This window comes from Haliotis asinina, chromosome 10 (assembly GCF_037392515.1).
Source record: "Haliotis asinina isolate JCU_RB_2024 chromosome 10, JCU_Hal_asi_v2, whole genome shotgun sequence".
NCBI lineage: Eukaryota > Metazoa > Mollusca > Gastropoda > Lepetellida > Haliotidae > Haliotis > Haliotis asinina.
In genome coordinates this window covers 45,134,354-45,147,618 of record NC_090289.1, presented here as the reverse complement: position 1 = coordinate 45,147,618, position 13,265 = coordinate 45,134,354, and the positions used below count along the sequence as shown (strand labels likewise).

The 13,265-nt window shown below is 41.2% G+C and overlaps 1 protein-coding gene across 1 annotated transcript; it reads right to left on the bottom strand.

Moving 5' to 3' along the window:
• Window positions 1-2,349: 2,349 nt before the first annotated feature.
• On the bottom strand, window positions 2,350-11,808 carry LOC137298717 (uncharacterized). The gene is made up of 4 exons (XM_067830996.1): window positions 11,717-11,808; window positions 10,880-10,926; window positions 5,482-5,625; window positions 2,350-4,367 (listed from the first exon to the last, which is right to left on the bottom strand). Exons 1-4 carry the CDS (start codon window positions 11,806-11,808, stop codon window positions 2,350-2,352), a joined length of 2,301 nt encoding a protein of 766 aa, XP_067687097.1.
• Between the last annotated feature and the right edge of the window lie 1,457 nt (window positions 11,809-13,265).

Sequence of the window (13,265 nt, the reverse complement as noted above, 5' to 3'; positions counted from 1 at the left end):
CTATGTTATAGTATGGGAGTTACTGTCATCTTAGCGCAAAGATCGCCTCGTACAACGGCAGCCTGGGTTCGAACTCCCCTCTCAATGTGTGTAAGAGACACATTCACCTGGAATGTTGATGACAATGGATTTAAACAACAGCAAAACAAAACACTGGACTACAGCATCGGTAAATTTTCCAAATAAGTCACCAAATGGGCCAAGGCTACTTCATCCTGTGTTGGTGCCCAGCAACCTGTCCGTAAACTGCGATGTGACGGACTTGATTACCATCGCCAAGATAAGTGCGTGCAACACACTCGCTTTTTTGTTGCAGATTCCAGTATTTACAGTCGGCTGTCATACATCTGGGATAATGCTGTTAACGGCAGTCAACAAACAAAAAGAACATCCACACACTCAGACACTGAAGACCAAATACAACACTTTGTAAAGTATTTCAAAATTTATTACATAATCCAGTATTTACAAAATAAATACAAAATATACATTCACTCGACAGACAAATACGTTTAAGTACATCATTTTCACGACCTGAATTATAAAAAGGGACAGTCATTATTTGTACAAAAGTAACAAAGCAATACTCAAATCGGGATTTTCCTCCGTAACATAACCCCTGTGACTTATCACTGGAGTGTCCTTGAAACAGTACAGGGAATGAAAAATGAAACCTCGCAATTAAGTACACACACTTGATATTTAAAAGTAGTTAAATTGTGATTACATGGTTGCTTGACTCTTGGCTTAGTCAATGGGGTCGATTTTACGCCAATTTAGCCATATTCAAGCAATATCACGACCTCGACGGAGGTCACCAGACATGGACTTCACACATTGTTTCCATGTATGTGCTGAGTTTAAAGGGATACCAAAGCAAGTCAGATGGAATTGGGATGGGACCCGTGAAGATGCAGGTTAGAATTGGTCTTCAGCACCCCGTGCTTATCGTAAGAAGCCTCCAAAAGAGTCGGGTGGTCAGGATCGATGACATAGCTGGCACATGTCATCGTATCCCAACTGCGTAGATTGATGTTCATGCTATTGATCACTGGATTGTCTTGTCCAAACCTCATTTTTTTACAGACCTCCGCCGTATAGCTAGAATATTGCTGAGTGCAGCGTAAACCAACCAACTGATGTGGGAACCAATAAACAGAATCGGGGTCACCCGGATTTGAACAAAGTGTCATAGGGTTTCTGGTGCCAAATGAACGCGAATCCAAAAAGCTAATTGTGACGCCTTCGACGAATTTGTCATCGGCCAAATAAGATTGAAGAAGGTAACAGGTTAGCTTTTCTGATTTCCCGACATACAACGATAGGCATAACGTTGAAGTCGGTACCTTTCAAGATAAAACGAGACCTCATAATACTGATTTTCCTAAAGACTAGACATCATATTTGGCAGTCTCTCTTCCTGGGATTAATCTTATGTATTTCTGTAAACTTGAATATATACTTTTCCACGGCCTAGTAACTTTTTAAAACTTTATATATGTTTATTCAATCGGTTAACATGTATATACTGATTTTACTGGCATTTGCTTTAAAAATTTACAAGGTCCTTTCAACTGCTGGTGTTCAAATGTTAAAAACACTTATATACAACGACAATCACCATTAAATGACAAACAACATATACCTTTTATACAAGTAGGTGCACATCAGTACCATTTTCTTTAAATGTACATCGACGTCAAACTGTACGGAAACCTCCGATAAATAGCTGCCAGAAAGTCCCGCGCCAGGATTTTGTTCAATGCAGTGGTTACAGAATACAACCACATTATTCAGTCCATCTAACAGAAGATTCAGTTTAAAGATTCATAATATATAGTTCATCATAATAATTCGTACAACCGTCAGGGGTGAAATAGTGAGTGAGTCAGTGTGGGTTTTACGCCGCTCTTAGCATCACAATGGAGGACACCAGGAATGGACTTCACACATTGTACCTATGTGGAGAATCAACCCGGATCTTCGGCGTGACGAGCGACCGTTTTAACCACAAGGCTACCCTACCGCCCCCAGGCGTGAAATAATGATAACATGAATGTATCAGGTGGTGTATCATTCGTGACGTCATGGTTGGAGTGAGTGAGTAAGTAAGGCTACTATGAAACATATTTGACGCCGAGTCAGATTGATGTGAGAGGAAGGTTCAGCGTGATTGAGGTCTATGTTGACAACCACAAATACGGGTATAGAGAAACCCTGAAACGTACGATGAACCAATGATAAACGTTTTTCGGCTCGTCTAAGGGACGCAACTCTGTACAGCGAAATGTGACACTTTCGACAAATCGCACATTTAGCATTTCAGTTTTTACAGTGCCCTTGGTTTATTCAAAGTACTATGAAACACACAAGCAGGATTAATGCTTGTAACAAGAAGCTGACCCTTGCCGTCATCCCTGCATCACTTCCGGTTAGTTCGGCTTCCGTTTTTTCCACAAGGTCCTCCTGGAACCCTTTCAAATTCTCCGTGAGAGATTCATCCAGGAATATGTCTTCCTTCGAGTGACCATTTGTACCCCAATGGACCATAGTGGTCTGGTTAGATGATGTCAGTGTCTTGTTGACAGCCATCGACGTGTTGGGTAACATGGAGCTGGCCTCAAGCTGAAGGAAGTCCGTGAGTTGTACGTTCCTGTGGTGTTTGGTGCTCTTGGCAATTGGTGCACTGGTGCTTCTGTGACCGTTTTCGGGAGCATCTGTCTCATTCCGGTTGAAGTCGTTACTCTCGGAGCTCTTCTCGCGCCAGATGTACGGGAGGGTGGTTTGCCGAGTTCCAGAGCTGGTAAGGGGAATTGTAATATTCCGTTTCCCCGCAGTCGTTGTTTCTTTATAGTCAGGTTTTGACAATTTTGTTGACGTGGTGGTCGTTGCGTTTGTGACAAGTGCGGATTTAGTTGTTTCCGTTTTTGTTCCTGTGGTTTTTATCTCCTTAATCTGTTGTACGATATTGTCAAGAGCCATAGAAACCTCCTTCTGGGTACTCTTCTTGTTGTGATCTACATCAGAGCTAGTAACGCGAGGAGCCTCCGTTTTGCCTTCCTTCTTTCTTTGAGTATCTTCTTCCAAAGTAACATTATCAGTTTTTGTAGTACTATTAACTTTAGGCTTTGGCTCATGAACCTTAGCTTCTGCTTTAGCAATTTTATCAGCATCTTGGGTGGTCTTGGTGGTGTTGGCCCTGAAGGTTTGGATGAGGCCTTCTTCTCTGTCTTCCTCTACGATCATATTGGACATTGGCACTTCGTCTTCTCTCAATTCCTCGCGCTCTAGTTCTTCTTCAAGAGCACTTCTGGGCCAAATCACCACTCCATCAGATCCGCGTCCGATTTCGCCAAAGGGATCTACCTCAAACTCCTCTTCATACAGCGGTTCAGTGTCATCTTCGCCAAGGAAACGGGCATCGTTCTTTTCCTTCTTTTCAATCTCATCATCTTTGGTTTTATCGTGGTTCAAGCTCAGACCGTGGTTTCTTCCGATATTTTCTTTAGTCAGCATCTCTTCATGTTCAATTTCTCCATAAGAAAGGTCAATACTTGCAACATAATCCTTGGCTTCCTGACTGGGCTCGCTCTGTTCCTCTGTCTCACTGACACTGTAATCGATGACCTTCTTCTCATCCTTCTTTGCCTCCGACACATCTTCTTGAGAGTAATCCGCAACGAATACCTTTTCTGCAGCAGCCATCTCAGTCAGAGAAATACTTGGAACGTCAAAATCGCTCCTTTTCCGGGCAGAGACAGTTGTCCTCATTTGGTCTGCCACAGAAACGAATTTATTGCCAGGGTTTGATGTTATGTGGTTGACGGACAACTCGGGTCCGGTGCTGGCTTGGATCGTATTCAAGTCTTTACTCAAAATCATTTTTTTGTTTTCACCCACTGCTTCCAGACTTGACCCAGGAGCTGTTTTCTGCATGCCAAGTTTCAGCTTCTTGGTTTTGGAACTTCCCCTTTCTACATCTTCAGCCTTTGGAGGAGTTGGGGTAACGATAAAGGGGAAATTTCTTGCCTGGGTGCTGAAGAATCCTTGGCGTTTCGTTGCAAGCCACATCTCTCGCCTCGGCCCGGACCTGATATTGCTGGCTCCTTTAAATGTGTGACTCTTGTATGGTCTTCCGAGTCTGTCGTAGTTTTGAATTGGGGCGTATCCGCCCTTGTAGCTGAGTGGGGGGATTTCTTCCCCGGCGTAGCTGACGGTAGGGAGATGGATGGGGCTGGGGTTGCCGCTGTTGCAGAGGTCACTTGTGCATGACTCGTAGCACGTGATGAGTTTGGTGTCCTGGATGCAGAGGTTGCCTCGAGGAACGTTGTCACAAAGCCTGGCGAACGACTTCACTTGACCAGTTTCTGTAGGAACAGATTGAAGATATTGTGAAGTATGACAGATGGATCGTAGTAAATTGTGTTGTATCTGTTCATTATGATGTATACCACCCATCAAAAGTGTAGGCTCACTAGTGTACATGTACACATTTACTTCAGTCAGTTGTTTTAAACTAGTGTTTTCAAAACGTCCCATACTGTTTAAGAGTACTGTTTAGGCATGAACTAATGTATTGTTAAATACATTCTTAATGTTGAAAAGATTATTGCCGTGATTCCAAATAATGATGAATCGCAGTGAAAATTGGCGAATTCTTAACAAGCCTGTACACCAAAAAGGAACTGGTCGCATGCACAATATTTGCACATGGCTTTCAGCAATTTGATGCATGATCCTCATGCAATTCATCTGCATTAGGTTTGCAGTTGGTACCCCCAGGTTAGTGGAGAAATTCATATTCGATGACACCACATTTGTACACATATCATACAGTGAGAGCATTACGTGAGTCTACGTGTGTGTGTGTGTGTGTGTGTGTGTGTGTGTGTGTGTGTGTGTGTGTGTGTGTGTGTGTGTGTGTGTGTGTGTGTGTGTGTGTGTGTGTGTGTGTGTGTGTGTGTGTGTGTGTGTGTGTGTGTGTGTGTGTGTACGTATGTGTGTATGTATGTGTGTGCTGTTCATAAATTATGGCTAGGAGGGATGATCATGATTTCAGGGTGGGGTCAGCAATTTTGTGCATAAAAATATTATACAATTATGCTTACAAATATGGGATGGAGGGTCACTGATTATGTACATGACAAACAGAGGGGTGACGTACTTTACACATACATTTTAAGGGTGAGGAGTCATTCACATAGTACAAACTGTTCCGTAGAAATCACCATTTAGAACTGTCCCTCAAAGTGGTCTATCTATAATCGAGTCTGGGTCAGACAACCCAGTGATTAAACTATACAAGCTTCATATTAAGTAAGTTCGAAACGGTGATATGCATAAACTTAAAGGTATGTCTGACCAAGGCAAATCCCGTTACTATCCTAGACAAGCATGTCCTGCTCAACCACCACATTAGAAGTATAGAAGATATTAGTGTATATGTAGATGGAACTGCACTTCGTTTACTACTATACATACCTGCATCGATGACCTTGGCAGACAGACAAAAGTTGGCCCTGCAGTTGAGGTAGACTGGTCCGGTACGGACTGCATAGGGGCGAATCTCACACTCCCTGTCGTCTCCCACTCCGCTGCACCAGTAGCACATCACAGCCACACAGCCTGGAGAAAGAGTGAGTGATATGGTTTTACACCGCATTTATCAACATGCTACCAATATCATGGCGGAGTACCTCAGAAATGTTCTACACACAGCGAACAGCCACTACGCTAGCCCAAGGCCTCCCGGAGAGATGACGCAATATTGCGCTAATAAAGCACCACAGGTGTGTAAAATCAAAGACAGTCGTTCATTTTTGTCTGAAAGTCGTCCACGTATAAGGAACGAAATAGCAGAATAAAACAGTGGATCTACATTATTGCAAACATACTAGAAAAGTGTCTTAGTCGATCACTTGAGAAAAACTGTTATTAAACTGATTTGAACACTGATTTAATGACATCTTGACCAGGCTTAACCGCCAAAACATCAGATAACCCGGGACAATGGCTACAATTACCACGGATGTCTCCAATCATTTAAGTGGCAAACATGTGCTGTGTTCTTTATCAATACCAAATTATGGTCAAGGTTCTTGGGTGAATGTTCACATATCTGACCTAAAGAGCATTTGAAGGTACACTACTAAATTTCCACTCTTCAACTTCACGCATGAGTTATATCCAGAGATGAAAAGCTAGTAAAAGGCTTTTCCGATTATTGTTCAAACAGTCGCAACCACAGGATTTACATGCAGCTTGAATTCGGAGTCAAATGCTGAATTAAAAGTATTTAAGCCTTAAAACGGATTAACCTCATGGTCAATAGGACAACCCATCCACAGTGTCAGCCCATCCATTGATGTTCATCCACATAGCTCCCCATCCCTTCACAAATATCGCCACACTGTGATATCAGGTGTAAATTGACAACACGCCTCTCACATCCTGAGATTTCTACACATCCTTCTTTAGGTACGTCACTGCCAAAAAGGTCTGACTAGAATTTCTGTATATCCACCAAAGAACAAGTTCCAGGCATTAACTCGAGTTACACCTTACACCTGCGCAAAGAGACAATGCCTTCTTGACCTGGCTTAACTGCTAAAGCATCAGATTACCCGAGACAGTGGTTAGCACTACCATGGATCAGCCGTCACGTATTGGATCACGTGCATGTGTCGGACACATCGTGACAGAGACTGTTCCAAAAAAAGGCTTTAGATGTGATTAGTTTCCATCGGTTTTATCTTTCTTAGCCAAACTCTTAGAACAAAATAAGACGTTTGATGTTTAACGATTTCAGCGTACCAAAGTGGCAGACACAACGATTCATATTGTGACATTTACTCGTATAACCGCAATGACAGATTCTATACGTTTGTAAAGTGCTTAGTTACATAAAATCTTGCCTATTTCACAAGCTATTACCCATATGTAATAGCCAATACCACTGTTTAACACAACGATTCACATACGACATTTACTCGTATAATCACAATTAATTTTAGAAGAACATATACCGGACCCTGTCAACCATCTCCGTTTTTTGTATATTAATTACTCTACCTACTTCGGGTCAGGTCTGTCACCTCCCCAAAAAGTCCACCGTCCACGGCAACGTTAGTGTCATCACTCCGGTTCAGGTCTGTAATCACACCAAAACACCCCACGTCTATGGCAACGCTTGTGTCCATTCGCGTGTCCATTCGTGTGTTACGTCTTCCCCTATTCATGGTTATCAACTAATATACCTACATTTCCACCTATATATCGAGGCAATTGCTGGAATAACCGATCCCCTTTCTCTTGTAACTGCATTTGTATATTGTCTAACCTGTTAAAGATGTCATTGTTTTTCATTCAGATCCCATATGGACGTGAACGCATCGACGATATATTTATAATAATTATGCAAAATAAATATCAATATAATACAGAAATGAAACCATTAGTAATTATTTAATGCAAGTCATTCAAGAAATTTCTTAAACATTGCTATCAGGCACATTCACTCTTGTCATTCACAAAGAAGCATGCATCCTTCACTCCTAGATCGTTGAAAGGCCATTCCACATTCCTGGTTTACTGTGGTCAGTTGCCTGGATATTTATTTGCAATTGGTCAAGCATCATTGATGACGCACGTTTTTGCAAAGGTCAAGGTCGGATAAACAACAATACCTCGTGTGTATGAACAAATGAACAATATGAGTCTAGCCATAGTTATCTTGGATCTTTATTGTCTAAGTTTGAATGTCGGCACCAGAGTTATGATTTGCCGTAATATTTTCCCGCATTCAATGTTGACCAACTGACAACTGTGTGTGGAATGGCGAGAAGCGGACACTTCGCCGGTCTTACAGAAGAATGGAGCTCTCTCAAGGCCAATTTGTTATGAGCTGTTTGCAGATTGACACACATTAAATGTTGGGTTCAACAACTCAGAATATTCATCATGGATTATTTCAGAAACGTTGACACGATAACCAAGAGAAACAAACAACTTGGTGATCTAAAATATAATGTATTCGGCTTGACATTGGCGCGCATGCGTGTCATCACCAATAACTTTCGAGCTTTGCTCTTAATCTGTATTTCTCAACCAGCATAGTTTAAGTCAGTTTACATATATCCCATTTTATGTAAAACAGTTAAAACCCCATTTACAGTTTACAGCCTAAACAAGTTGTGGATCTAGACAGTTTAACCTGTTAATGTTGTACATGTGTTAAAGAGACGTATACGGTCCCGTATTCATTATTGGTTATTTATAGAAGCGGGCGTTTTCTGTATGTATACGTGTATGTAAATGTCTATGTAAATGAGGATATAGATGTAACAGTTGAAGACGTAAGAAAACCGTCAAACTTTCCGAACGACTTTTAATACACCTATACATAGATGTGATGCCACAAGTCAAGACATTGATATCAGAACAATATCGTTTCATGCTTACTGTATTCCGTCCTATTGCGCAACTTAGTGCGATAACCAGTCCACGTTTTTTAGACTAATTCATTTAACTGGATGCATAAAAAATTATCAGTATTGTTTGATACGTCTAGGTACCTGTATACTGCAACACTACGCTCCTTTTAATCCTTGCAAACACGTCGTGCAGCGTGCTCTGTCGTACAGCGAGCTTGACATACGGAAACCTGGAAATCGTGTACATCTCAAAACGAGGCTCTGCAGCTAAAAAACTTTGGCGGTCTGGTATTTTTAACGCATTATGCGTTAAAAATAAGCTAAGAAAATATAGCAGGTGTAACCAGTGAGCCATATGTATTGTGAATCATCAAACAGGGGCAGTCTATGAGTTCATAATTAAGATATGCTGCCTAAACTTCGACACAAAATATAGAAATGCTGTGTTATTAAAGTTTGAAATTAAAATTAAAATGTAAAGACCATTTTCTAACGAAACAAGCAGTTGGAATTCAATGTAACCAGAGTTGTTTGTGGTGTCTACTTTCACTTTCACACGAGAAAATTCGGGTCAGCTGAAAAATAACTCATTGTCTGAACAGGTTAATGACACTCATGTTTCGGTATGTATCCTCTGCTTCACTGCCATTTTCCAGCTCTATGGCGGCGATCTGTAAATAATTGAGTGTAGACTAGACAATCCAGTGATCAAAGTTCATCTATCTACAAAAGTAGGATACGATGACATGTGTCAACCAAGTCAGCGAACCTGGCTACCAGTCGCCTCTTATGACAAGCATGGGTTACTGGAGACCAGTATTCTAACCCTGATCTTACGTTCTCCCGACTGTTGATAAGTAAATGCGTCTACAACAAATTCCACCGTCAAAACACATTTTTGCCAGCTCTCTCCATGTGGCAACGATGAATGCTCTCATATCCTAATACGCTGTGTTAAGAAAAAGTGAGTCCGAATATTGCTTAAAGTTTCCTGTTGCTTTTAATGGTCTTACATTATCATCACAGTCGGAGAAAACACGGATGGACTTCACACAGCCCTCACACCCAAGTCTTCTCCCGCGCATGCATGTTCATTAAATCAGTCACCGGATAGTCTGATCCGGATTGTTTTCAGAAAGCTGTCATATTGTAAGAATTGTATACTGTGAAATGCTGTGTTCAGCAGCATAACAAAATCAACATCTTCAACGTGACGAGCGGTCTCATTTCTCACAATTCTACCCAAATGAAGCTCTTCTTCGCACGACACAACGATACATGATTTCATGTCGGAAGCCAGATAAGCCCATCAACAAATTAGCAATACCAATTAGCAAACACAATGTCTTTTCAGCAAGCCAATGACAACAAGAACTTGTTCTATTCTCGGTGACTTAATCAAGCCAAGGCTGAATTGTCAACCTCATAACACTGATCTCTCGACGTATGACATAAATGGAGGCAGTATGCTGCCAAAACAAAGAGGCCAGACCAGGTGACCAGATTTACTGTTAGGAGGGATGGGTGAACAGACCTTGAGAAACTGTGTCATTAATCTTGCAGGATCAAGCAAACTTTGGACAGCTTTAGTTAAACCTGCTTCAAACAAAGAACCAAACAACATTACTGTCGTTTTAACATAGTGTAAAGCTGGCCAATCCTCGCTGACAGGACGAATACACCTGGGGAACAACGGCTCCCTGGTACCTCACCACAAAGTGACCATGTGTCTTAAATGAAGGTCAGTTGGCATTTTCTGACATCACTGGTGGTCATGTCATGTCAGTTTGACCACCTTCGTCAAGCAGGGAAGTGTTGATGATTGTCTTGGGATTAAACTGAAATTACAATAAAAATCCTTGTGGACTTTCCACGACAGAGTATATCCAGAATATATCCAGAATATATCCAGAATATATCCACTGTAGCCAGTTTGTTTGTCTGTTTGGTGTTTAACCACGTACTTCAACTGTATTACGGCGGTACTTGCAGCGGCTAAGTACCGAGGTAGCATAGGCCTTCAGCAAACCCATGCTTGCCACAAACAGAGGCGATTAACGGGATGGTTCGACTCGCTGATTTGGTTTACACATGTCTTCGGTTCCCAATAGCGCAGATCGATGCACATGTTGTTGATCACTGGACTGTCTGGTCCAGACTCGATTATTTACAGACCCCCGCTATATAGCTTAAATATTGCGGTGTAAAACGCAACTCACTCACTTACTTGTAGCGACTAAACTGTGAATCTGGTGGCTTTAAGTTGTGCGACGTTGACACATGCATCATGGTAACCCCTTGAAGGACGGATCACGCTGTAACACTTTCTGACTGGTCCAGACACCAGCTTCAGTGATATGCTAGAGTGATATGATATGCGAACTGTGCCGTAAAACAACACTCAGCTATCCATTTACACACACGTTACGATACGGGTTAGAGTTGACCCTCAGCAACCCAAGAGGCGGCCAACAGGATCACGTGGCCAGGCCCGCTGACTTGGTTAACACATTGATCGATTCTCAATCAATGGATTGTCTGGTCCAGACTCGATTCTTACCAGACCGACGTCAAATAGCTGGAATATAGCTACGTGCGGCAAACAAAACCCATTTGCCCCTTGTTCAAGGATGTTTCGTATGAATGCAGTGTTAGACTAGCGAAATAGCGAAGTAGCGAAATACCAAATGTTTCAAGAGGGAAACAGTTAAAAACAGAGACGAAGACTATTCTGTTGCATTATTTCTACTTTATCATGAGGATATGATCATCAATCACTCAGAAATATGCATATGTTATCATTTGTCGCGTACTGCTTTTAATTGATCTATACGTAAAAGTGATGCCAACATGCTCAAACATTTTGCATAACATTCCAAAATTTAGTCTAGCCAGAGCGTGAGTGCTCATGTAAACCAGATTTGTTACAAGACATTTGGCACAATAATTAACGGAGCGATTCACCGACCTTTGTAATCACACTTTAGGTTCGCATAAACACTTCTGAATACCTAAACACCTTCAGCACTTACACTTGGGTACAGAATCTCAGACACAATTAGGCTTTTATGGATGAACAAGCTGAATTCTTAACACTAAGACCCTAAGACGTGACAGCAATTCCGACTGTAACCCTCAACTAATACTCTCGTCACGTGGCCTGTCCTTTGCTACATAGATACGATATGGACATGTAAACAATGCCAGGTTCGTGGACACTAAGATAAACATAACATTTTGTTTCTATTCATGTACTCCAACAGTACATATGGTATAAACCTTACACTAAGTATATCCGTAGATTGGCATATCCCAACATGGTTGTCCTCTGTTCTCTGAGCCCAAGAACAATCGACGTCCCTGTGCCAAACGCCATGTCAACAACAGCACTATTTCCATGGACAGAGAAAATAGCGTCAAGCCTTAGCTAGAATTGGGATAATTCGAAGACAACAGAAAGAGAAAGTGTTAAATCCGTACAATGTGTCTACATGAGTTCGGATGTTTGTTTAGAAATATGCCTGTTTTTGTTCCACCCAGATAAATAGGGGCACACGGGAGGGGAACAAACGGGGGAGGCATACTCGTGCGTTGTCGAATAGTAGCGACTAAACCTACCCAAACAATATAATTTAGGGGAGTGCTTGTTTTGTTATTTCCACACTTATAAAGCTCTGTTTTTCTTTGCCAATGTCTATTTTATGCATTTTACAAAAGTACTTTTAAAGCTTGTTCCTTATATGCTCTTTGTGTGTGAAGAAATGAATATCGATCAAAGTATCGTAGATTCCTTAATACTCAAAGTGTCAGAGTATTACAGATGGATAACACACAATATAGATGTCTTTCCTCATACATGTATGATGCAGAGCGACAGTGAGTGAAAGTGTTCTTTCAGCCGCTTTTAGCAATATTCCTGCAATACCACTGCGGGGGCACACCAGAAATGGGCTTCACACAGTGTACCCATGGGTGGAATCGAACCCAGGGCTTCGGCGTGACGAGTGAACGTTTTAATCACTAGACAGTGAGCGGTAGAGGTATGCTACCTACAAATCGGTTTTGAATGTCGAACAATAAAAAAACTCTTATCCAAACAAGAGTATGCCGAAAAGTTCTATCAAGATTTAGATGCAGATGCCATAGCTTAAAGTTTGGACGAAGACACGGAATAGATTAAGAAAGCAGATTATGAACATATACAATGTTGCAGCATTTGGTAATCTTATCAATTCCACATGTCCTCGAACATTGCTAAATTTAAGTAAGTATACATTTCTAGCATTTTAACTGTGCCCATCGTTACATCATTGATGTTGTTGTCATGCAATGTGTATTACTGTATTTATCGTTTATATATTTATGTATAACAAAATGTCTGTATGCGATTAATCTAAGTCCAGTGGTCCTGTGGATTTGACCTGATGAATAAAGTCAACTGAAGGTTGTCAGGCTCTACACAACAAGCGTTGCCATCCATAATGTTACACGTGTCCTTGTCGATATCAAAGGGTTAATGATACAGCGTAGTTTAAGTTCGAACATGGGAGATTTAGCAGTGATTAATACACTGCGCATACGATGAACAACCGATCTGCATTATCTGTACACCCGTACACAGTGTCTCAATTCCATATTTCTGTACATTTTTGTAATAATAACGCACCTTCGTGTTGTCAATTTCATCGTCATTTTAATATAAACGATAATTCCTTAAAGTAAGTTTATACATCAGAACAGAACCATTTTTGTCAGCTTATAATTGCAGTTATATCAAATTGAATGTATTTCCTGTATTTAATAAATAAAGAATTTGGTATTCTATTTCTAAAC

What these genes read in the sequence shown, in the direction of transcription:
- LOC137298717 (XM_067830996.1), bottom strand. Translation starts at nt 11,808, where the DNA reads ATGGCGTTTGGCACAGGGACGTCGATTGTTCTTGGGCTCAGAGAACAG. An exon ending in AATCTACGGATATACTTAGT is followed by an intron (nt 10,927 to 11,716) that starts GTAAGGTTTATA and finishes TAACCAAGTCAG; the next exon opens with CGGGCCTGGCCACGTGATCC. An exon ending in TGCCAAGGTCATCGATGCAG is followed by an intron (nt 4,368 to 5,481) that starts GTATGTATAGTA and finishes CTGTTCCTACAG; the next exon opens with AAACTGGTCAAGTGAAGTCG.